At 55.2% G+C, this 22,235-nt stretch overlaps 2 protein-coding genes and 1 non-coding gene across 6 annotated transcripts; 1 reads left to right on the top strand and 2 right to left on the bottom strand.

Moving 5' to 3' along the window:
- Positions 1-1,544: 1,544 nt before the first annotated feature.
- On the bottom strand, positions 1,545-2,033 carry LOC119869838 (60S ribosomal protein L29-like; the record flags this gene model as incomplete). Its single annotated transcript, XM_038529553.1, has 1 exon — positions 1,545-2,033. A coding segment is annotated over one exon (483 nt), but the record flags the coding sequence as incomplete, so codon positions are not given.
- On the bottom strand, positions 1,958-18,216 carry LOC119870993 (protein C19orf12 homolog). 4 transcript variants are annotated; one of them, XR_005354828.1, is made up of 4 exons: positions 18,127-18,216; positions 11,866-12,014; positions 4,655-4,893; positions 3,990-4,158 (listed from the first exon to the last, which is right to left on the bottom strand). XR_005354828.1 is itself a non-coding variant. In XM_038529551.1 (4 exons), exons 1-3 carry the CDS (start codon positions 16,118-16,120, stop codon positions 4,661-4,663), a joined length of 810 nt encoding a protein of 269 aa, XP_038385479.1. In that variant the 5' UTR covers positions 16,121-16,667; the 3' UTR covers positions 3,990-4,158; positions 4,655-4,660. The 4 variants fall into 4 exon arrangements, 3 of the variants coding, with proteins under 3 accessions (XP_038385478.1, XP_038385480.1, XP_038385479.1); XM_038529551.1 differs by lacking the exon at positions 18,127-18,216 and adding an exon at positions 15,693-16,667; XM_038529550.1 differs by lacking the exons at positions 4,655-4,893; positions 18,127-18,216 and adding an exon at positions 15,693-16,821 and having other exon boundaries at positions 1,958-4,158.
- On the top strand, positions 10,406-13,753 carry LOC119870992. The gene is made up of 2 exons (XR_005354830.1): positions 10,406-12,787; positions 13,090-13,753. It is a non-coding gene; the product is annotated as a collagen alpha-1(III) chain-like (transcript).
- Positions 18,217-22,235: the final 4,019 nt, after the last annotated feature.

Raw genomic sequence — 22,235 nt, 5'->3', positions numbered from 1 at the left:
AAGCAGACGCTGCACCAAGTGGGCCTCCCAGCGACCCCTATCCTACAAGTTTCAACTGAGTTACTTAGATTTCTAGAGCAACCGTTCAAGCTCCTGACTTGCCGTATTCTGCACCAGTCACCTCCTGGTGTCGTCTACTGACCCGAGGTAGCATCTGAACTTGTTGCACGTGCAGGACCCGGGAGTGAGGCCCAAGTATCTACATGTCAGCAGGAACCAGCGATGGTTCCCACGTGAATTAGCGTTTGCGAAACACCATTTTATTTTTATTTCTTCTACCGAATGTCTGCTGGAAAGCACCCAGAAGCCAAACTGGCAAAGTCATTTGAGGAATTGCACTGCACAGGGACAGAGAAATGGAGCAGTGGCTAGAGAGGTAAAAGTTGCTTTTTAAACAGCTGTATTGGGATAAATCTCACATGGCAGGAAATCCATCCATCTGTTAAAGTTTGCCGTTCAGAGATTCCTGGTGTATTCACAGAATCGTGTACCCGTTCCCACTACTTGATTCCAGGGGATTGTTAACACCCCAAAAGAAACCCTACACCCGTGGGCACCCAAGCACATTCTCCCCTGCCCCAGCCCCTGACCCCTATCCATTGGTCTTCAATCTCTGCAGATTGCCTATTCGGACATTGGCTACGCGTGGAATTGTGCTCTGTGTGGTCCTTTATGACGGGCTCACACTTGTGGCTTGTGTCACATCCTGTTGCAGAGACACCAGAGAGAAGACCCCACATCCCAAAGGGCCCCCGGCTCGACAGGCCCTCCTGCCTGGTAGCCTAGGTGCCTGTGCCACCCGCCTGGGGATGAGCGGGACCCGTTCCCGTGCCAGCGGGGCCAGGCCTCCGAGAGGGAGGGCCTCTAGGCCAGTCGGGGCGGCGGTGGATGGTCCCTGGAGGCAGCCCCGGGAGCTGGGGGCCAGGCTAGTTCTTGTTTGGTTTTGGGACAGGTGCATAATCCACGTGTTTACACTCTGGAATCCCCCGGGGCTCGAGGTGCCACACCCGGAGATCCTGGTCCACCTGTGCGGCTTCCTTCAGAGGAACCCGAGCCATCCCCGGCACCAGTTCCCGTTTGTCTTTCTCTTTATTCCCCCCAAGCCTGTAAGTGTGAAGTTGCTGTGGGGCAGATGCGGTGTAGGCGGCCGATCTGAATCCCAGAGGCCGATCCCCATCTCCTCCGCGTTAAAATCAGTGATGAGGCTGCCCAGGAGGCACCTTGACTCCCTCCCTGGTGCTCGGCCCTGGGGCGGCTCCCTCCTCTCCCACAGCCCCAAACAGCAGGGCCCTGGGCATCTTGATCTGTTTCCATTGAGATTCTTGTCTCGTCCTGTCTCCCTGAAGTGCAGTGTGTTGGCTGGAAAGTGTGCAGCTTCCTGGTTCCTGAGCCTTTTCTTCTTCAAGTCGCTCTCCCAGAGGACGGTGTCCCCGCGTGTGGTCGCTCCGTGTGCGTCGTCATCCTACGGCCCTGCCAGTTTGGGTTGGGTCTTTTTTTTTTTTTCTTTTTTCTTTTTTTTTTTTTTTTTTTTGACAGATCCTGCCGCAGGTTTATTTGTACAAACAGCACAGGAGGACACCAGGCCCGTGTACACGGAAGCCCAGCACTGGAGCCTCGGTGGGGGCCTGGGCACCTTTGGGAGCCTGCACTGCTGAGGTAGGAGCAGTAGCCAGAGCTGGGGTCACAGCTGCAGTCTGGGCCTTGGTTTGAGCCTTGGCCTTAGCCTTTGGCCAGCAGAGCCTGAGACCTTTGGCAATGCGGGCATGAACACATTCCCCAAGCTTGGGGTGAGCGGTGTAGGCTATTCGATTGAGCTTGGGGCTGCTGCCCTTTGGGATCTTGGGCTTAATCTCCTTGGACTTCACAAGGGCCTTAGCCTCGGCACGTGCAGTCATGGCTTTGGCACTGTGGGCCTGCATCTTCTCCAGGCCCTTCTTGTTGTTCTTCTTGGCAAAGCGCATGTTCCTCAGGAACTTGGGGTCTACTCCCTTAAGAGATTCGTATCTTTGTGATTGAGGTTTCTTTCCATTCTTTTTTTTTTTTTTTTTTTTTTAATGATTTTATTTATTTACTCACGAAAGACAGAGAGAGAGGCACAGACACAGGCAGAGGGAGAAGCAGGCTCCATGCCGGGAGCCCGAGGCGGGACTCAATCTCAGAACTTCAGGATCACGCCCTGGGCTGAAGGCGGCGCTAAACCGCTGAGCCACCCAGGGATCCCCCGTGACTGGGGTTTCTTGATGCCATTTCTGTGCCATTTTCATGACTGCTTGTGCGTGGTATGGTTCTTGGGGTTGGCCACGTCTGCACCAAAGCCCACGGCTCCCCAAGCACCTCGGACCAGAAGAGAAAAAGAAAGGCGGGTTTGGTCATTTGTATGGACGTTCACTCATTAATTGTTCAGGCTTTTGCTTCGTTGCAAAGGAGAACGGGGAAAGGCCGTCCCTGAGACGCACACGAATGAAAGAAACAGCCACCACGTCAGTACTGGAGAGAAACCCCTTGCGGCTCCCTGTGCCTGCCAGCATCTGGGGTCCCCACAGCTGCCCTGAAGCTGCGAGTCAGGCGGCTGGGCCCCAGCTTCGCCTCCTGACCCGCTGTTAGCAAGTCTTCCGAGAAGCCTCCTCTGGCCAGTAAAGCCATTTACCTCCCCACAGCCCCCTTCCCGGGGTGGTTTAGGCCAGTCCTGGCGGATCTTCACTGCCATATGTTGATTGTTTGGGATCGAGACTCGTTCTGGTTTCTCTGCAGACACGTTGCAGGACATATGGTGACGCTGTGTTCGTGGCTTATTCAAACCTCAGGAAGACCCCAGCCCCCTGCCCAGGGGAAGTCCTAACAGGGCATCCTTGAGGAGCCACCTCCTGGCCTGGCAGGTGACCCAGGGAGGCGGGAGGGAAGAGAGAGGATGCGCCGCCTTGCCCACTGGATGGTTCCTCTCAATAGGTAATGGGGAGAGGACCGTCCAACCCAGACATCTCAGAAGATGGAAAAATAAGACCGTTCATTCCAGCTAAAAATACAACTATCTGCCTCTGAAGAGCCTTGCTCTGCGCTGTCATGTCCACACCCAAAGCAGGTTAATAACTGGCCTGAACAGATGGTTTCTTTCTATAATTACCGGGTCCCCCCCCACCACCAAGGCTCCTCCTCGGCTGCCTCTTTGCCCTGCTGGCAGCCCCCTGCTGTTTCCGGCCACCCCGTTGTCACTGCCCACCTGGCCACCACCCTGCCAGCGTAGGGGCCAGCCCACAGCCAGCCCTCTGCTCAGGCTGGGACCCCCTCACCCCCTGCTGGGAGTCAGCCACTGGGCCTGGGGGGCGTGCGTCAACACCACCTGGGGAGAGGGCCAGCAGGAGGCCACCCCGGCCTTGTCACCCCCACTAGCAAAGAAAACCGAATCCCACCAGGATGTCCATAATCACCCATCTAATGAGGAATTTTGATGCACCATCCTCCTGTGTCTTGGTGCAGATGCAGTGAGATGTGTACCCCAGACCCTGATGGCGGGGAGGGCACCTTATGGACACTCCCTGTCTTGAAAGAACTTTGATTGAACATAAGACCTTCAGAAACACCGCAGACTTTTGGCTCCGGCAGTCTTACTCTGGGGAACGTGTCTGTGCGAGTCCAAGATGTGAAGGAAGGAGGTTAACACAAAATGTTCGCTGCAGCAGGGAAAACCACACCGGGGACCCGGCTCAGTGCCGGGATGCTCCACAGCCATGACGCATATTTACAAAACATTTTAAAGGACGACGTCACATATGTTAGTGTTAATTGGTAACAATGTTCAAAGAAGTCTGAACGGGAAGAATGTGAGTATGTTGGAGATGCCGACACGTGGTATTAGAAGGTGTGCTGAAGCTGGAGGAATGTTTAACACATTCCTTTAAGGATGATTTTCTGGGTGGTAACACTGATAGTGGTCTCCTGATTCTTTTCTGGATTTTTCTAAGCTTTCATCAATAAACACAAACGCAAGGAAATGAATGGTTTCCAAAGACCATTTCAAGGGGAGTAAGGGAATACCCAAGACCGGGGCACAGTGGCTGCCCCTGGGGAGGGGGCTGGGGTAGGCCTGCATGCTGGGGTAAGCCTCGCCTTTCCATCGGTCCTCTCTGGAGTCTTCCGAGTTTTGCACCAGGCTCTTATTACCTGTTAAAAGAATAAATAAAGGAAGATTTTGCAAAGGAGACACAGAAGGAAACACTAAAGCACAGGAAGCGAGGGGAGAGCCGGAGGGAGAGCCAGGAAAGTGTTTTCTCCTCCCGAGTTAGACAGGACTGGAGGTCTGCTCTGCCCTTTTGGGCCCAAAGCCCATCCCAGGGCACCCCAGGACCCCGCTGGTCCCAGGTGACTTCACTCAGGAAGGGCTGCTCCATCTGCTTCAACTCTGGTCAGGAGTTGGGTCAGTGTCTTTCCCAGGAATAAAGGCAGGCAGGCCAGGGGGTGGGAGAGGCTCCCGGGGACATCAGTGTGGGACCTCTGAACCAGGACTCTCATATCTCATGGGTTCAGAGAGTTGAGCCCAACACATGAATAATGAATGGGTGAGGCTTACCCCAACTTCCCAATCACCTTCTATGAATTAGGAGAACCATCTGATTGGCCTACTGTGCTATAGGTCAGGAGAATCATCTAGTCAACGTACTGAAGTTTATTCGTTGAGGTACTTTTTCAGCTTCCACATCAGCTGCTGCTTCAGGTCCTCACTACCCATGACCAGTCTGTTCAGCATCTTGTCATCTGTGTACTTCAGATCCCTGATGATGCCCTTACATTCATTCAAGAGCTTTTGCTTCTTATCAGCTGGCAGCTCCATTAGGGCCTGAGGAACTGACTTCGAGAGTCTGCTAATCCATGCATCTAAAGGACTCCAAGCCTTCTCCTCTAAAAACAAGGAAGGTTGAATAAATTGGGCCTTATCCATACACAAAGGCCTAGGTTCCTCCTGGGAGCACGCCCGCGCCATGACGAGTGGGCACATTCCCGAGCAGGCCAGCACAGCCTCAGCCTTATGTCCCCTCCACCCACAGTCGGCAGAGGTTTATGGGGACTTCGGCCCATTTGGCTCAGACAATTGACAGCCAGCATGCCCATCATTAAGCTCTGCCCTCACAGGTGCAGCACAAGGTGGCTCCTCGCAGCTGCGCCAAATAAAATCTTCTCCAGGGCCTGGAGGTTTCCTGCTTCCCACAGAACCCTCTCATCTGAAAGCAGAGAGCTGAGAAGCAAGTGCATTTTCAAGGAGAATCATCTCAGTGTTGGGGCTGGGTCTTCCCCATCATACGCTCTTTGTCCCTGAACTTTGGAAATGTCTATTGAAATCACGTGGTTAAGGGACTGGGGACAGAGGAGACCTGTATACTGGAGGCAGTGGTTGTCTACGCCAGCCCTCCCGAGTTGTATGGTGATAATCATCCAATGTAGGTTACCCAACTCCTACTCTTCCCGTGACCCCAAAGGGGCATAATCGACATTTTTAAAGGAAAATTTAGGATCCAGTTTCAGGTGCACGACTTTGGGACTCGAGGGCTTGTGTCGAGGGACGGTTGTATCTGGTCGGGTGGGCCGCAGGTTTGCTACAGGAAGGGGCCCTGGAGCAGGGGAATCACACTCGGGTGCCCTCTGGGGCCAGGCAGGAATGAGGGTGGCTCAGGGAGCCTGTGAGTGACCGGGAGCTGGGTCCCTGCCTAAAGGATGGTGGCTACCCCTTGCTGGCCCATGGCTACCACACGGATGCCAGTTTTCTTCATTAAAAAGTGCGGTGAGAGGCCTTTCAAGATGGTAGAGGAATTGGAGACTCATTTTAGACTCAAAGACCAGACCCCTCCAGGTTGAGTGTAAGGTAGTGGAGGACCATCTATCATGGTAATGGACGTCAAAAGAAAGCTCAAGTAGGAACCCTTCTATAGACAAATTAGAATTTAAAGACTCAAGAAATGAAGAAAGACACTATGTCATAATTAAAGTGTTTATGCAGCAAAAGGGTCTAAAAATTGTAAATGATGCCTGTAACATGGGAGCAGACAATTATAGAAACCAATTAATATCAAAATTAAAGAGACATTGATAATACAATAACGGTAGGGTACTCTTAACACCCCACTCACAGCAATGGAGAGATCATCTAAGCAGAATCACCAAAGAAACAACAGCTTTGAATGACACACTGGACCCGGTGGACATTACAGATATACTCAAAGCATGTCATCCTAAAGCAACAGCATACACATTTCTCAACTGCACATGGAAAATTCTCCAGAACAGATCACATACTGGGTCACAATGCAGGTCTCAACTGGTACCACAAGACTGGGAATATTCCCAATCCCAATTTCAGACCATAATGCTCTGAAAACAAATCAATCACCATAGGACATTTGGAAGGAACTCAAATACTTGGAGATTAAAGAGCATCCTACTAAAGAATGAATGAGTCAACCAGAAAAATAAAGAGTTTAAAAAGTTAATGGAAACAAATGAAAATGAAAACACAACTGTTCTACATATCTAGGATAGAGCAAAGATGGTCTGAAGAGGAAGTACACAACAATATAAGCCTTTCTCAAGAAACAAGAAAAGTCTCAAATACACAATCTAACCTTACATCTAAAGGAGCTGGAGAAAGAACAGGAAATACATCAGGAGAAGAGAAATAATAAAGATAAGACCAGAAATCAATGACAGAAACCAAAAGAACAGTGAAACAGATCAGCGCGATTAGAAGCTGGTTCTTGAAGGATTGATAACATGGATGAATCCCTAGGCCTGCTTTCTGAAAATGAAAAAAAGGACCCAAATAGATAAAATCACAAATGAAAGGGATCACTACCAACACCGAGGAAATAGAATTATAAGAACATATCATGAGTAAGTATATGCCAACAAATTATGCAATCTGGAAGAAATGGATGCATTCCTGAAAACTTATAAAGTAATGAAACCGAAACAGGAAGAGCTAGAAAACCTGAACAGACCCATAACCAGCAAGGAAACTGAAGCAGTAATACAAAATCTCCCAACAAACAAGAATCCAGTGCTGGATGGCTTCCTAGGGGAATTGTGCCAAACATTTAAAGAATTAATATGTATTCCTCTAAAGTTTTTCAAAGAGTAAAAATGAAAGGAAAACTTCCAAACTTGTTCTGTGAGGCCAGCAAAACCTGATACCAAACCAAAGACCCCACCAGAAGGGAGACCAATAGACCAATATCCCTGATGAACAATGATGCAAAAATTCTCACCAGGATACTAACCAGTGGGATCCAACAGTACATTGAAAGGATTATTCACCACAACCAAGTGGGATTTATTCCTGAGCTGCAAGGGTGGTTCAACATCTGCCAATCAATCAATGTGCATCACAACATTAATAAAAGAAAGATTCAGAACAATAGGATCCTCTCAATAGATGCAGAAAATTAATTTGACAAAGTACAGCATCCTTTCTTGAAAACTTTCCGTGGTGTGGGGATAGAACATACCTCAATATCATAAATTCCATTTATGAAAACCCCACAGCAGTTGTCATTCGCCTTGGGGGAAAACATAGCTTTACCCCCAAGGTCAGGAACATGACAGGGATGTTCATTCTTATCTATGTTGTTCAACACCGTATTAGAAGTCCTAGCCTCAGCAATGAGACCACAAAGAAATAAAATAAGATAAGATAAATAAAATAAAATAAATAAAATAAAATAAAATAAAATAAAATAAAATAAAAGGCATCCAGCTAGTAATGAAGAAGTCAAGCTCTTATCTCTGCAAACTGACATGATAGTTTGTGAAAAAACGAAAAGACCACCCCAAAATTGCTAGAACTCCTACAGGAATAGCAATGTGGCATTTTACAAAATCAATGCACAGAAATCCTTTGCATTTCTGTACAATCACAATGAGACAGAAGAAAGAGAATTTAGGAAGCTGATCCCTCAAAGAATTGCACCAAAACCATAATATACCTAGGAATAAACCTAACCGAGGAGGCAAAGGATCTGTACTTAGAAAACTATAGAACACTCATGAGGATATTTCCAAATGACCTATTAGATAAAGAGCTAGTATCCAAGATCTATAAAGAACTTACTAAACTCAACACCCAAGAAAGAAAAAATCCAATCATGAAATGGGCAGAAGACATGGACAGAAATTTCACCAAAGAAGACGTAGCCAACAAGCACACGAGAAAATGCTCCGCATCACTGGCCATCAGGGAAATACACATCAAAACCACAATGAGATTCCCACCTCACACCAGTGAGAATGGGGAACATTAACAAGACAGGAAACCACAAATGTTGGAGAGGATGTGGAGAAAAGGGAACCCTCTTACACTGTTGCTGGGAATGTGAACTGGTGCAGTCACCCTGGAAAACTGTGTGGAGGTTCCTCAAAGAGTTAAAAATAGGGCTACATCACCACCCAGCAATTGCACTTCTGGGGATTTACCCCAAAGATACAGATGGAGTGAAACGGCAGGACACCTGCACCCCGAGGTTTCTAGCAGCAATGTCCACAATACCCAGACTGTGGAAGGAGCCTCGGTGTCCATCGACAGATGATGGATAGAGAAGCTGTGGTCTATGGATACAGTGGAATATCACCCAGCCATTAGAAGGGATGAATACTCACCATTTGCTTCAACGTGGATGGAACTGGAGGGTATCATGCTGAGTGAAGTAAGTCACTCAGAGAAGGACCATATCATATGCTTTCACTCATACAGGGATATAAGAAATAGTGAAAGGGATTATAGGGTAAAGGAGGGGAACTAAGTGGGAAAAATTAGAGGGAAGACAAACCATGAGAGACTCCTCTAACTCTGGGAAACAAAAAAGAGGTAACGGAATGGGAGGTGGGCAGGGGGATGGGGTGACTGGGTGATGGTCACTGAGGGGGGCACTTGATGGGATGAGCACTGGGTGTTATATGTTGGCGAACTTCAATTAAAAAAAAAAACACTCATGAAGGATACTGAGGAAGACATGCAGAAGTGGAAAAACATTTCATGCTCATAGATTGGAAGAACAAATACTGTTAACATATCTATGCTGCCCTGAGCAATCGACACATTTAATACAATCCCTATCAAAATACCATCAACTTTTTTCATACACCCGGACAAATAATCCTAAAATTATCATGGAACCAGAAAAGACCCCAGATTACCACAGGAATTTTGAAAAAGAAAAACAAAGGTGGAGACAAGTTTTATTGTCTTGTTTCAAGACTTCAAGCTTTATTACAAAGCCGTCAGTCATCGTGAAGACAGTATGTTCCTGGCATAAGGGCAGACACATGTTGGATCAGAATACAGAACCCAAAAGTGGACGCGCAACTCTATGGTCAACTCATCTTTAACAAAGAATATTAAATGGAAAAAGAACAGTCTCTTCAATAAGTGGTTTTGGAACAATTGGACAGCCACGTGCAGTATAATTAAACTGAACCATTTTCTTACATACAAAAACAAAACAAAACAAAAACTTAAAAATGGATGAAAGATCCAATGTGTGACAGGAACCCATCAAAACCCTAGAGGAGACCACAGGCAGCAACCTCTAACCTCAACCACAGCAAATTCTTCCTTGCCACGTCTCCAAAGACAAGGGAAACAAAAGCAAAAATGAGCTATTGGGACTTCATCAAGATAAAAAGCTTCTGCACAGCAAAGGAAACAGTCAACAAAACCAAAAGAAAGCTTACAGAATGGGAGAAGATATTTGAAAATGTTTATTGATAAAGGGCTAGTATCCAAAATCTATCAAGAACTTACCAAGCTCAACACCCAAGAAAAACAATTCAGTCATGATATGGGCAGAAGAGATGAACAGACATTTCTCCAAAGAAGACCTACACATGAAAAACAGACACATGAAAAAATGCTCCTCATTTCCACATGAGGGAAATACAAATCAAAACTGCAGTGAGATAACACCTCACACCAGTGAGAATAGCAAGCATTAGCAAGTCAGGAAACAGGAAATGTTGGTGAAGATGTGGAGAAAGGGGGTACCCTCAACAATGTTGGTGACAATGCAAGCTGGTGCAGCCACCGTGGAAAACTGTGGAGGTTCCTCAAAATCTTGAAAACAGAGCTATCTTCCAACCCAGGTATTCCACTTACTGGGTATTTACCCCAAAGATACAAATGTAGTGATTGGCAGTGGCACCTGCACCCCAATGTTTATAGCAGCAATGTTCACAATAGCCAAATTATGGAAAAAGCCCAGATGTCCATCCACAGGTGAATGGATAAAGAAGAGGTGCTGTGTATATACAATGGACTACTGCTGGCCCCTCAAAAAGAATGAGATCTCACCATTTGCAGCAACATGGATGGAAGTAGAAGGTATTATGCTAAGTGAAGTGAGTAACTCAGAGAAAGAATTATCATATGATCTCACTGATATGTAGAATTTAAGAAGCAAAACGAAGGGTCATAGAGAAGAAAGAAAAAAATGATATCAGATGGAATCAAAGAGGGAGATAAACCATAAAAGACTCTTAATCATAGGAAACAAGCTGAGAGTTGCAGACGATGAGGGTTGAGGGGAGAGAGTACTCAGTGATAGACAGTGAGGAGGCCTGCGATTTAATGAGCAGTGGGTATTATATAAGCTGCTGGATCCCCAACTAACAATATGCTATATGGAAGTTATTCAGTTTAAATCGAACATAATAAAAATGCTTAAGATGAAAAAATATACATGAGGAAGCCCAGCATTCTTTGAAAAATCTCTAAATATATTTTAATTAAAAATAAGAAGTCCCATGATTCTTAAGCATCATGATGAGATGTTAATGGATGCAGCTCAGCTACTTAGTGACCCTGAAAGGGCAGAGCCTGGACAAGGGAGACGCTGGGGTCACAGTGGACAAACCTGGCAAGGACCCCCTTAAGCAGAGATCGCGGCAGGCATCCCCAGGGAGGCCCCATGGAAGTCACGTGTCCCTGAAAAGGTGCCATGAGCCGGGCACCCCTCTCCTCCGAAGGTCTGGGACACAAGATGGGAACGTGGGGGGAACGGAAGCGGCTGAGGGGTTTGGGGGGTTCCCCACACGGTCCGCCAACCGCTCTGTGCTTCCACGGCCCGGTCCAAGTGAAGGTTTCTCTGAAAGGAGACGCCGGGGCCAGAGGGGCCCGGGCCTGGGTGGACCCCACTAGGAGGCAGGAGCCTGCAGCCTCCCAGGAGGCCCGGCGTGGACGCAGCTGGAAACCCGCTCCTCCCCGGGACGCAGCCAGGCAGGCCTCGGGCCCGGAGGCAGAACGCGGCCCCGGCCAGGCTGCCCCTCGGCTGCAGAGGAAAGAGGACCCGGGAGGGGAAAGCAGTCGTTCCCAAGGTCTGCTGAACGTCCCCCACGACGCCCGAGAGATGCTTCGAGCCGGCGGCAGGTGCGCTCCTCTGCACCTGGACGGCTGTTGCTGCTCCGGCCTGGGACCGTCTGCTCCCGGACCCGGCGGTCTCTCCCCACGAGCAAGTGGAGAAGGGCCCCCTCGGCCGTGCCAGCCTCCCCTCAGCTCCCTCTGCAGGGACACGTGATGGTGCCAGGGCAAGGAGGCTGGCGGGGACCCAGCACAGCCCCACTGTCGGACGCTGGGACACGTCCCTGCGGGGAGAGGCGCCCCGGGTCTGCGTGGACACGTGCCATTTGCAAGGATGCCCGGATTCCTGAGACATTCACACTCAAGCCCGTGTTTCCCATAGGATGAGTTAGGTACACGGAGACCGTGTCACAGAAGCAACCTCAGCTCAAAGCATCGCACACGGGTCACCCTTCCGTGGGGTCTCTGTGGTGTCAAGGGCTGTTTGTACGATGCCCTGGAGGCTGGCCGCCCCCCGCGGAGCTTGCACTTACCAACAGTTTCTTTGGATTGGGCTCTGAACAGACCTACAAAGAAAGCCCAAAAACTTGCGCCCTTCTCATTAGCTCTCTTCTTCCTCTCCTCAGCGATGGAGCAGAGCACCATCATGATGGCTTCTTCTTGGACGGGTTCCTTGACGAACCTCAAAGGAAGCATTTCAAAGGGAGAGTGTTAATGAGCATCGGACTATTTCCACCCAAACGCTACTCCTCCTAGTGTCGAGGCCGAGTCTCGCGTGGACGGCAGCAGCTCGGCCGTATGCATACAGAGGGCACCCAGCCCTGAGGGCCGTTTCTTGGCTCGGATGAAGCAGGTGGCACTTAGTTAACAAGCAGATGGAATCGGACCGGACAGGTCTTCCTTGCCCTCTGCTTAACCTCTGCTGTATGACAGGAAGGAGCAAAGCCAGGACGCGCTCCCCCCAGCCACCCGCGGAGGCCTCCTGGCGTCTGCGGCCTTCTGCTGGCTCCCGCATCCCCGGGGCCTGGAGCCTGGCGGGGGGCAACACAGCCTGGCCTCGATCCCGGCCCTGGGATGGGGCAGAGGAAGGCACTGGATGCGGGGACTGCTCGTTGCCGCCCTGGGCCCCTGAGCACACTCGCCCAGTCCCGCGTGTGAAGTGTAGACACACCAGCTATAGGCTGGGCTCCCGAGGGTCCGAGGGGATCGGAGGCGGGCACCTGGCGGGGGTCAGGGTGGCCCTGGAGGATGTTCTCTCAGCCATACACGCCTCTGGCTTTTGTAGGAGCAGCTCCTACTGACGCCAGTGGGGCTCTGCATGTGGGCTGCGAAGGCAGTTCCAAGTGACCCGGGAAGGGCTGCGACCTGAGAGGCGACACAGCCGCGGAAATGCAGGGGGTTGCACGTCGGGACAGACGGACCTTCGCAACGATGAGCTTTGAGGAGCTCCCTGAGGTCAGGAAGTTGTTGGCCACAGGGGTGGGAAGCAGGCAGGCAAGCGGGGCACGGGCAGCGTGGGCTCTGCCCAGGTGGGGCGCGTGGGGAGCACAGCGCTGATGGGCCACCCGACGGGCCCCGGGAGTAAAGCCCAAGAGGCCGGGAGCTGCTGCTTCTTCCCCGGCTTCAGCTGGACCCCAGGCGGGAAGGGCCCCTCCCTTCCATGACGCCCGAGTCCTCAAGCATCCCTGAGGGACCTCGACTCAGCGGGGGGCAGACCCTGTTGCTCAGTAACGTCTGCTGACATCTTTCCCCCCAAGGGTCCTCCAGCACCAGGCTCTAAGGCGACGGTACCCTCCCGGTCCTGGGAGAGAACCCGGAGCCCTTACCACAAGTCTGCAGGTCTGCAGTGTGGCCACGGGCAGGCTCCAGGGCTTCTGTGCAGTCCTAGGAGCGGTCAGAGTGTCCCGCGCTCTGGCCCCCGCAGTTCCTGAGGTCCCGGGGTCCCCACCGTGCACGGACTCCCTGCCCGCCTTGCCACGTATAGCCACGATGCGGGCTGAGCTGCTGCATTTGCCCTGGAGCTCACCAAGCGCCACCCACATCCCCCCAACGTGTCTGCTTGACCGGTGGGGTGTGGAGGCCGCGCAGGGTGCTCCAGGGCCTGGAGGAGGTCGGGTGCGCCTGCCCCGCCCTGGCTCCCTGCGTCCCGGACCTGCCAGGACACCCGTGGCGCCCCGGCTCCTTTCCCCCCACTGCAGCCCTGGCGCAGAGTCCAGGCCCATCCGCCACCCTGGAAGCGAGCCGCCGGGACGGGCGAGCCCCGTGCACACACAGGTCACAGTAATGCACTAGCGTCCTAACAGCAACCGGACTGCACCTGGCGCGAGTCACCGAGAGAGGAGGGGGCGCGGGGTGTGACTTGGTTTACCCAGTCCCAGGTGCTGCGCAGCTGTGCCAATAAAATGAGTTTTGTGTCAAACACTACTGCATTTCGAGTATTGAGAACCCACGGGTCTCATTTCACGGTAGGTCCCTTGGTAGAGCGAGCGGTCCTCCCGGGTCCCCGCTGTGTCGTTCACACCCGGCTCATGCCGGCTTTCTGGCCGTCCGCTGTGCTGGGGAGCAGGGAGACCACGGGCAGTCCTGGCAGGCCCTCTGGAGGCTGCGGGGCTGGCTGCCCGGGGCTGCCCTCACCGGTGGGGAGGAAATGCGCTAAAGGGGCAGGAGAGGCCCCGTCCCCCCCAGTGTCCCTCAGGGAACCTAGCTCCCCAGCTGCTCTGAATGACTTCCCAGAAGCGCCAGGGGCTAGGGAGGCCTCGTGGTGCAAATGGCACCCCCGGGCCCCCGGAGCCCAGCAGGGCCGCGCAGGGCACAGGCCAGGGCTGCGCAGAGCTGGGGAGCCAGCCGGTGTTGGGCGGTGGACGCGGCCCACCTCTGGCTGGGTGCAGGGGCTCCCCACCGAGGCCTCAGTGCGAGACACCCCTGGGTGAAGCTCCTTGGGGCCTCATTAGCAGGTAGAGCATCAGCCGACCCCGCAGAAGGGCTGGGACCCGGGGCCTCGCTGAAAGCCCAGCTCCTGACTCGTGACTTCACGCGGGGCGGGAAGCCGGTGCTGCGTCTCCCCACTCCTCGCCTGCCGTCTGTACCGCAGGGACGCGGGGGGACAGGCCCAGGGTGGGCGGCGCCTCCCCACGGCGCACCTGTGTCGCCAGCAGGTTCACGCACAAACGGGCTCTGGGCCCAGAGAGCCCCTCTGCTGCCCGGGGGGTGGGGGGGGCAGCGCCAACTGGTGGCCCCGATGTCACCAGCACCAGGCTGGGGTGCTGCCCGGCTGGTTCCGGGGAGGAGGGAGGTGAGCCCACCCGGGAGCGCAGCGCGGCTTCTGAGCTGGACCATGTGGTGCAAGGAGGGGGAGGCTCCCGGGAGGGAGAGCCTTGGAGGAGGGGGAGGCTCCAGAGTGCCTGGCCTGGCCTGTGTAAACAAAGGCAGGCAGGACCTTGGAGCCTGGATGCGCTCGCCCGTGGCCTCAGGCCCGCCTCTTCTCTGTTGGGCTCTATAGGGTCCTGCCCTGTGGCCCCGGCTCCCGGCAGGCCTGTCTTCCTCCTTGGCAGGCCGGGGCACATGTCCCTGCGGCCCCCGCGGCCCTGTGGCAGCAGCCGCGACTCCTGACAGATGGGGGGTGGCCGGTGCTGAAACCCCAGCGTCCACGGCCATCTGCGCTGACTTGTCCTGACCAAGCGCAGGGCCGCCCTGACCCCTCGCCTGAGGGGAGCAGGTGCCGCCTCCCTGTGCCCCAGGCCCGGGCCGGGCGGCTGTCCCTGCCCTCCCAGGGTAGGGAGGTCACCCTGGGACCTCTCAGCGTCTCCCCGTGTCTTCTCATAAAGGCTAATTTCCAGCCCCCGGGGAATCTTTACCATCCTCCCATCCCTGGGACTTTCTGGCGGGCGGGGCGGGGTGCTGGCACCCACATCCTCCTAGGACGCCGCTCTGCACACACAGGAGGGGCGCACGGCTGGTGACCCGGAGCTCACGCACACCCGGCACTGCGGACGCCCCGCTCGGCGCCAGCGCCCTGAGTCCCACCCCCAGGGTCGCAGCCCACTAGGCCGCCTGTGCTGCCTGGGCCGTGACTCGGCCTCTCCGTGCCTCATTGGTTCATAGGGGCCCTGGACACCTGGCGCCGGGGGCGGGCCCCGCAGCCCGTAGGTCTCCTGGCACTGCGCCCCTGGCACTGGCCTCTCCCGTGGGTGCCCAGACCCTGCACCTGCCGGGCTGCGACCCGGGGAGACCCAGGCCCTGCACCTGCTGGGCCACAGCTGCAGGCAACGGAGGCCCGCACTCCCCTCGCCTCAGGTAACCCTCCCAGCATGTCCCCCCTCTCGCACCCCCCTCCAGCCCCTGCCTTCTGATCTCCAATCACCTTAGTGCCATGGCCACCACCGCTGCCACCACCGGCAGCACTGCCGATGCCACAGTTATCTGCTCCACTATCATCTCCCCCAGCACTGCTGTCACTTTCTGCACCAACCTTTTGATTGTCTTCTGCATCACCATCTCCAGGCACATCTCCATAACCCCTGTCACCCACGATTTCCCTACTGTCATCGTCCTTTCTGCATCAGCAGCCGTCATCCTCTCTTCCTTGGTAGCTGCCATACTGTCCACCAAAGCCTCCACCAACTTGTGCGCCACCGCCTTTGCCACCATCACAAACCCCTCCTGGGCCATCCCCACATCCGCTATCACCGTCCTCTTCGCCAACACCACTGCCACCACCACTGTGACCACTATGGTCACAACAGTCAACACCAAGGCGGTCGTCCTGTGCTGCTCTGGAGCCTTCTTCATGCTGTGCTGCTCTGGAGCCTCCTCCTTCACCCTCGGCTGCTCTGGAGCCTTTTCCTTAATACTCTGCTCCTCTGGAGTCTTCGGCCTCACTCCTGGCGGCCTTAGCCTCTGCTGCCTGGCCGGGGCTGGCCTAGAGCCTAGAGCCTGAAGGCTCTCCTCCTCCACATAGGCCCACCCGGGAAGGCAGCAGGGCTTCTGAGCTGGACCAGGTCGTGCGAGAAGGGGGAGGCTCGGAGAAGGGGAGGCTCCAGCACACTTGGCCTCACCCTGTCTAAACAAAGAACCCGGGGCCTTGGCAGAACCCGGATGCGCTCGCTCGCAGCCTCAGGCCCGCCTCTTCTCTGTTGGGCTCTATAGGGTCCTGCCCTGTGGCCCCGGCTCCCGGCAGGCCTGTCTTCCTTGGCAGGCCGGGGCACATGTCCCTGCGGCCCCCGCGGCCCTGTGGCAGCAGCCGCGACTCCTGACAGATGGGGGGTGGCCGGTGCTGAAACCCCGGTGTCCACGGCCATCTGCGCTGACTTGTCCTGACCAAGCGCAGGGCCGCCCTGACCCCTCGCCCTAGGGGAGCAGGTGCCGCCTCCCTGTGCCCCAGGCCCGGGCCGGGCGGCCGTCCCTGCCCTCCCAGCAGTAGGGAGGTCACCCTGCGACCTCGGCGTCTCCCAGTGTCTTCTCGTAAAGGCTAAGGAAACTTCCAGCCCCTGGGGAATCTTTACCATCCTCCCATCCCAGGGACCTTCCGGCGGGCAGGGCGGGGCGGGGTGCTGGCACCTGCATCCTCCTAGGACGCGCCCTGCGCACACAGGAGGGGCGCACAGCCCGTGACCCGGAGCTCACGCACACCCCGGCCACTGCGGACGCCCCGCTCGGCGCCAGCGCCCTGAGTCCCGCCCCCGGGGTCGCAGCCCGCTAGGCCGCCTGTGCTGCCTGGGCCGTGACTCAGCCTCTCTGTGCCTCAGTGGTTCATAGGGGCCCTGGACACCTGGCGCCGGGGGCGGGCCCCGCAGCCCGTAGGTCTCCTGGCACTGCGCCCCTGGCACTGGCCTCTCCCGTGGGTGCCCAGACCCTGCACCTGCCGGCCGCGACCCGGAGAGACCCAGACCCTGCACCTGCCGGGCTGCGACCCGGGGAGACCCAGGCCCTGCACCTGCTGGGCCACAGCTGCAGGCAACGGAGGCCCGCACTCCCCTCGCCTCAGGTAACCCTCCCAGCATGTCCCCCCTCTCGCACCCCCCTCCAGCCCCTGCCTTCTGATCTCCAATCACCTTAGTGCCATGGCCACCACCGCTGCCACCACCGGCAGCACTGCCGATGCCACAGTTATCTGCTCCACTATCATCTCCCCCAGCACTGCTGTCACTTTCTGCACCAACCTTTTGATTGTCTTCCACATCACCATCTCCAGGTACATCTCCATAACCCCTGTCACCCACGATTTCCCTACTGTCATCGTCCTTTCTGCATCAGCAGCCGTCATCCTCTCTTCCTTGGTAGCTGCCATACTGTCCACCAAAGTCTTCACCAACTTGTGCGCCACCGCCTTTGCCACCATCACAAACCCCTCCTGGGCCATCCCCACATCCGCTATCACCGTCCTCTTCGCCAACACCACTGCCACCACCACTGTGACCACTACGGTCACAACAGTCAACACCGAGGCGGTCGTCCTGTGCTGCTCTGGAGCCTTCTTCATCCTGTGCTGCTCTGGAGCCTTCTTCATCCTGTGCTGCTCTGGAGCCTTCATCCTGTGCTGCTCTGGAGCCTCCTCCTTCACCCTCGGCTGCTCTGGAGCCTTTTCCTTAATACTCTGCTCCTCTGGAGTCTTTGGCCTCACTCTAGGTGGCCTTAGCCTCTGCCTCCGGACCGGGGCTGGCCTAGAGCCTGAGGGCTCTCCTCCTCCCCATGCTCTCCCTGAGGGCAGTCCACCACACCCACCGCCTGCCAGCCTCCGTCTGCACCTGCAACCCCAGCCCTCTACCGCAGCCCCCGCTCACTTAAGATGAGCTTACTTTGGACTTTCCTGAAAGGCCAAGAGGCCTCTCTCCTTGGCCTTTGATGCGGGATCTCTGAGCCTTGGGCCCACAGAAGCCCCTCCCTCCATTCATTGGACTGGGGAGAGCTCAAGGTGCTGAGTTAATATTTGCTAAATGTTTGGCCAAAGTCCAACATCAGGGGCTTTCCACGAGCTCCCCACTTCCGTCCTGGCAGCATTTGTCTCTGGGTTTGAGAGCTTCAAAGGCTAAGGGTGGGCTTTACTCCTAGGGTTTCAAGGGAAGGGGTGTCCAGCTTCCAGGACTAAGCTGGGGTTGGGGAACCTCTAGGGAGGGTGCAGAGGTGTGTGTGGAGGGATGCAGGGAATACACTACGGGGAGTATGGAGAACACCCCCTTTCCCCAGCCACACACGCACGCATCCCCCCCCCGCCCCCCATGAACCGAGCCATCGGCGGGAGAACGACCCTGGAATTCTCCAGCACGGAGACGCCCCCACGGTGGGAGCTCCTGGGAGAGGGGCGCCCCGCAGTGGCCGGAGCTCTGTTGGGGCGCCGCAGCCTTGGGAGCTGCCTGGGGTCTCCCCTTGCCCCCACGCCCCTTCCCGCCGGCAGCTGGCTGTCCCTGCTCCCCTGGGGGGCACCCACCGGACCTGAGGCTGGAAGGCGGCGGGGAAAGGGGGTGCCGTGGGCGCACATCCCTTCTCGGGCCCCCTTTCTGCCGGGACAGCAGAGACTCCGTCCGTGTTCCCCCAGGGCTTCCCGGCTGGGGCCTCAGGTGCACGAGGCTCCGTCACCCCCACGCGCGGCCCTGAGCAGGAGGACTCCAGGGGGGAGGCCTGGGCGGATAAACAGGCGGCGTCTGTGCGGCTTCCGTGGGTCAGGTCGTCAGCGATGCGAGGGGCGCCGTGTCCCCCAGGCCCTGCTCCGGCCACGGCTGCTCCCCCGTCCCCCTGCCTACGCCGGACCCGCCACCGGGGTTCCCTTGGCAGCTGCCCTCAGGCTTGGCCGCGGAGCCCACGGAGGAGCCAGCCCGGGGCGAGGCCCGCAGGCCCGGGGGCACCTGCCTGGGGGGCGGGGCGGGGTGGCTCGCGGGAGCCAGGCATTTCCGTCGCGCGAGCTCCTCAGAACATCTCCAGGAACCTCGCAGACGACAGGCCACGCGGTGGGAGCAAAGCCACTTCCAGTGACGCCGGGGAGCCCCAGGCAAGGCCGAGGCGCAGGGAGCTCGGACGCGGCGGGCACCCCGTGCCCCACTCCCAGCGCCGGGCGGGGACCCGCTGCTTCCCCCGGGGCCTCTGCTGCGCGCAGGGGAGGGCGCTGCTCTGCCCCCCCCACCCCAGCAAGCACGGAGCCCCGGGGCGCAGCCTGGCCAGAGTGCGCCGGGCCTGCAGGAAGCCCCCGCGGACCCTCGTGTGTGTGGATCTGCGCAGATGGGGTGGGGGGCAAAGGGAAGGTGTCCTCCGGGCCAGAGCCCTTCAGTCCTCTGAGCCAGATCACGCATTGATGTCATATCCTGCCACATTGCTGAATTCCTGTATGACTTCTAGCAATTCTGGGGTGGAGTCTTTTGGGTTTTCCACCTAGAGAATCATGTCATCTGGGAGGAGTGAGAGTGAGCTCTTCTTTGACAATTTGGATGCCTTTTCTTTCTTTTCTGTTGGCCGATTGCAGAGGCTGGGACTTCTACTGTGTTGAACAACAGAGGTGAGAATCAACATCCCTCGTGTTCCTGATCTTAGGGGAGGGACTCTCAGTTCTTGCCCATTGAGAACGATGTTCACTGTGGGGTTTTTATAAATGGTTTGGGTGATATTGAGATATGTTCCCTCTAACCCCACACTGTGGAGTGTTTTCATCAAGAAAGGTTGCCTTATTTTATAAAATGCTTTTTCTGCATCAATTGGGAAGATCCTATGGTTCTTGTCTTTTCCTTTATTAATGTGATCTGTCGCGTTGATCGATTGAACCACCTTTGCAGCCCAGGAATACATCCCACTTGGTTGTGATGAATAATCCATCCAAGGTATTGTTAGTTCCTTGGTTAGTGTCTTGCTGAGAATTTTGACATCCTTGTTCATCAGGGATACTGGTGTGTAATTCTCCATTTTGGTGGGGCCTTTGGTTTGGGGATCGAGGTCATGCTGGCCTCATAAAACAAGTTTGGAAGTTTTCCTTCCATTTTTATTCTTTGAAACAGCTTCAGAAGAATATGCACTTGTTTTTCTTTAAATGTTTGGTACAATTCCCCTGGGAAGCCGTCTCTTCTCTGAACGGTGGAACGCTTGATCTGTTCCACCTTCCTTCACTGTCTATATCATTGTTTCTGCGCTAATCTTTATTAATTCTCTTCTCCTGTTGTGTTTGCTGTTCCTTCTCCAGCTCCCTTTAGATGTAAGGTTAGGATGTATATGTGAGACTTTCCTCATTCCTAAGAAAGCCTTATATTGCTATGTAATTGCCTCTTAGGAATACCTTTGCGGTCCAGATTTTCAAATGATTCCATGAATTTTTTGAATACTTTAATTTCCTGGGAGATGCAATCCAGACTTTTTATACCCATTTAGGATTTGATCCTGCCTCTGCCCTCCACAGCCTCTGACAGCTGTGTGAAAGCTCTAGGCCTTGCAGGCCGAAAAGGGATGGCCGCCCTCAGAACTCTCGTAAAGGGGCTGAAGCAAAGAAGTTTGAGAGCTAAGCTGCTCTGAGGGGCCCTCCTACGCTGCGCTGCCTCCCCACCCACACGCGACCCAGGAGGGGGAAGGGAGGAGGGTACGAGGCCGCTGTCACCAGGTCCCCGGGAACCAGCTTGGCAAAGCATCCGAGGGGCTGCCCAAGGTGCGAGGACGTGATCTGCCTGCAGAGCCTGCCCAGCTGCACGGCAGACACGGATCCCAGGGGAAGGCTCCTCTGATGCGTCTCGGCCCGAAAGCGACAGGCTGAGCAGACGTGAGGACTCCTAAAACCCACAACTGCTTTGAGACCAACTCCCTTTTTATGTAAAACAGAAGAAAAGGGGGAAAAAAGAAATAGGTCTGTTTACTCTTTCTCCACATTGAGCTTAATGTTGTAGAAGCAGTTTTATGAACAGGCCCCGCAGACCATCATCTCTGCGGCATTAGTTCCAATCGCATTATTGCCTAATCGCAGAGCACCGGAGTGTGTAACGTGGGAGCTGCCATCAGGCGGGACACGGGGGAAGGAAGGTTTTCACGCAAAGCCCAGGGTTCAGGAAACTGGACCAAGAACAGCAGCAAGGATCCAGCTTCCCCCCAGCTGCCCTCTGGGATATCCCAACCGTCCACGTCAGGGAGGCAGCAGAGAACACAACGTCCTCAGGTGGCGCCTTATGCTCCCTTAGAGCAGAACCTCACGAGGAGATGCAAGTCCAGGAATGCTGGGTCATCCAGCAGCTACCGTGTCTGTCGCCAGGTGCATGAGCGGCAGGGACACACAGGTGAACGAGGCTCCTTTCTGAACACAAGGCAGCTGGTCTCCTGAAGGAGGCCCGCGTGTCAGCAGAACTCGTTGATGGAGACACCTGGAGGAGGTTTCTTCCAAAACAGGAAGCCTAGCCCCGAATCCCTAAAGGACGGGGCGGGAGGAAAGGAAAGGGGCAGCGAGGCCACTAGGTCCCCGCCAGCACTTGCTTCCCTTGGGTGTGACCGACTTGTTGAGAACGAGCTTCTGAAGAAGCCAGTGAGGGGTGGCAGGGAAGCAGGAGGAGAAGGGAGAAGACGGCAAGGGCGTGATTCCCAGTGAGCGGCACATTGGGGCGGACCCTTGGGAGGCTCCGAAGGATCCCTTACACCCCAGAGTTTGACCTGCCTCAAGGCAGAGATGGAAAGGGTTTCTTCCCCTACAGCGGGCACTCCTGTCTATGGGCTGCTCCAAGTGAGAAGATACTCTCCCCTCACAAGGAGGAGGCTCTGGGGCTCCAGCACATCCCACAGAAGGCTTGTGGGTGTGGTCTGTGAGCCAAATCCCAGATGGTTGGGGAGAGGGGGGTGTGGTAGAAGAAAGGGACCCCAGGAGATCAGCTGGCCAACACCCAGTGTGTGCACAGACGGACTCACCTTGGCAATGAGATATGGGTGGACGACTGGCTCCACACCTGGCCATAAAGCT

Source organism: Canis lupus, chromosome 1, assembly GCF_011100685.1.
Source record: "Canis lupus familiaris isolate Mischka breed German Shepherd chromosome 1, alternate assembly UU_Cfam_GSD_1.0, whole genome shotgun sequence".
NCBI classification, from domain to species: Eukaryota; Metazoa; Chordata; class Mammalia; order Carnivora; family Canidae; genus Canis; species Canis lupus.
Note: the sequence above shows the minus strand (reverse complement) of the source record. Positions and strands in the feature narration are given on the sequence as shown.

Coding starts and splice junctions, on each gene's coding strand:
- LOC119870993 (XM_038529550.1), bottom strand. CDS start 16,120: ATGAAGAAGGCTCCAGAGCAGCACAGGACGACCGCCTTGGTGTTGACT. Junction 12,015..15,692: donor GTGGTGGCCATGGCACTAAG/GTGATTGGAGAT, acceptor GCTTCCTTTGAG/GTTCGTCAAGGAACCCGTCC. Junction 4,159..11,865: donor CCAATCCAAAGAAACTGTTG/GTAAGTGCAAGC, acceptor TTCTTTTAACAG/GTAATAAGAGCCTGGTGCAA.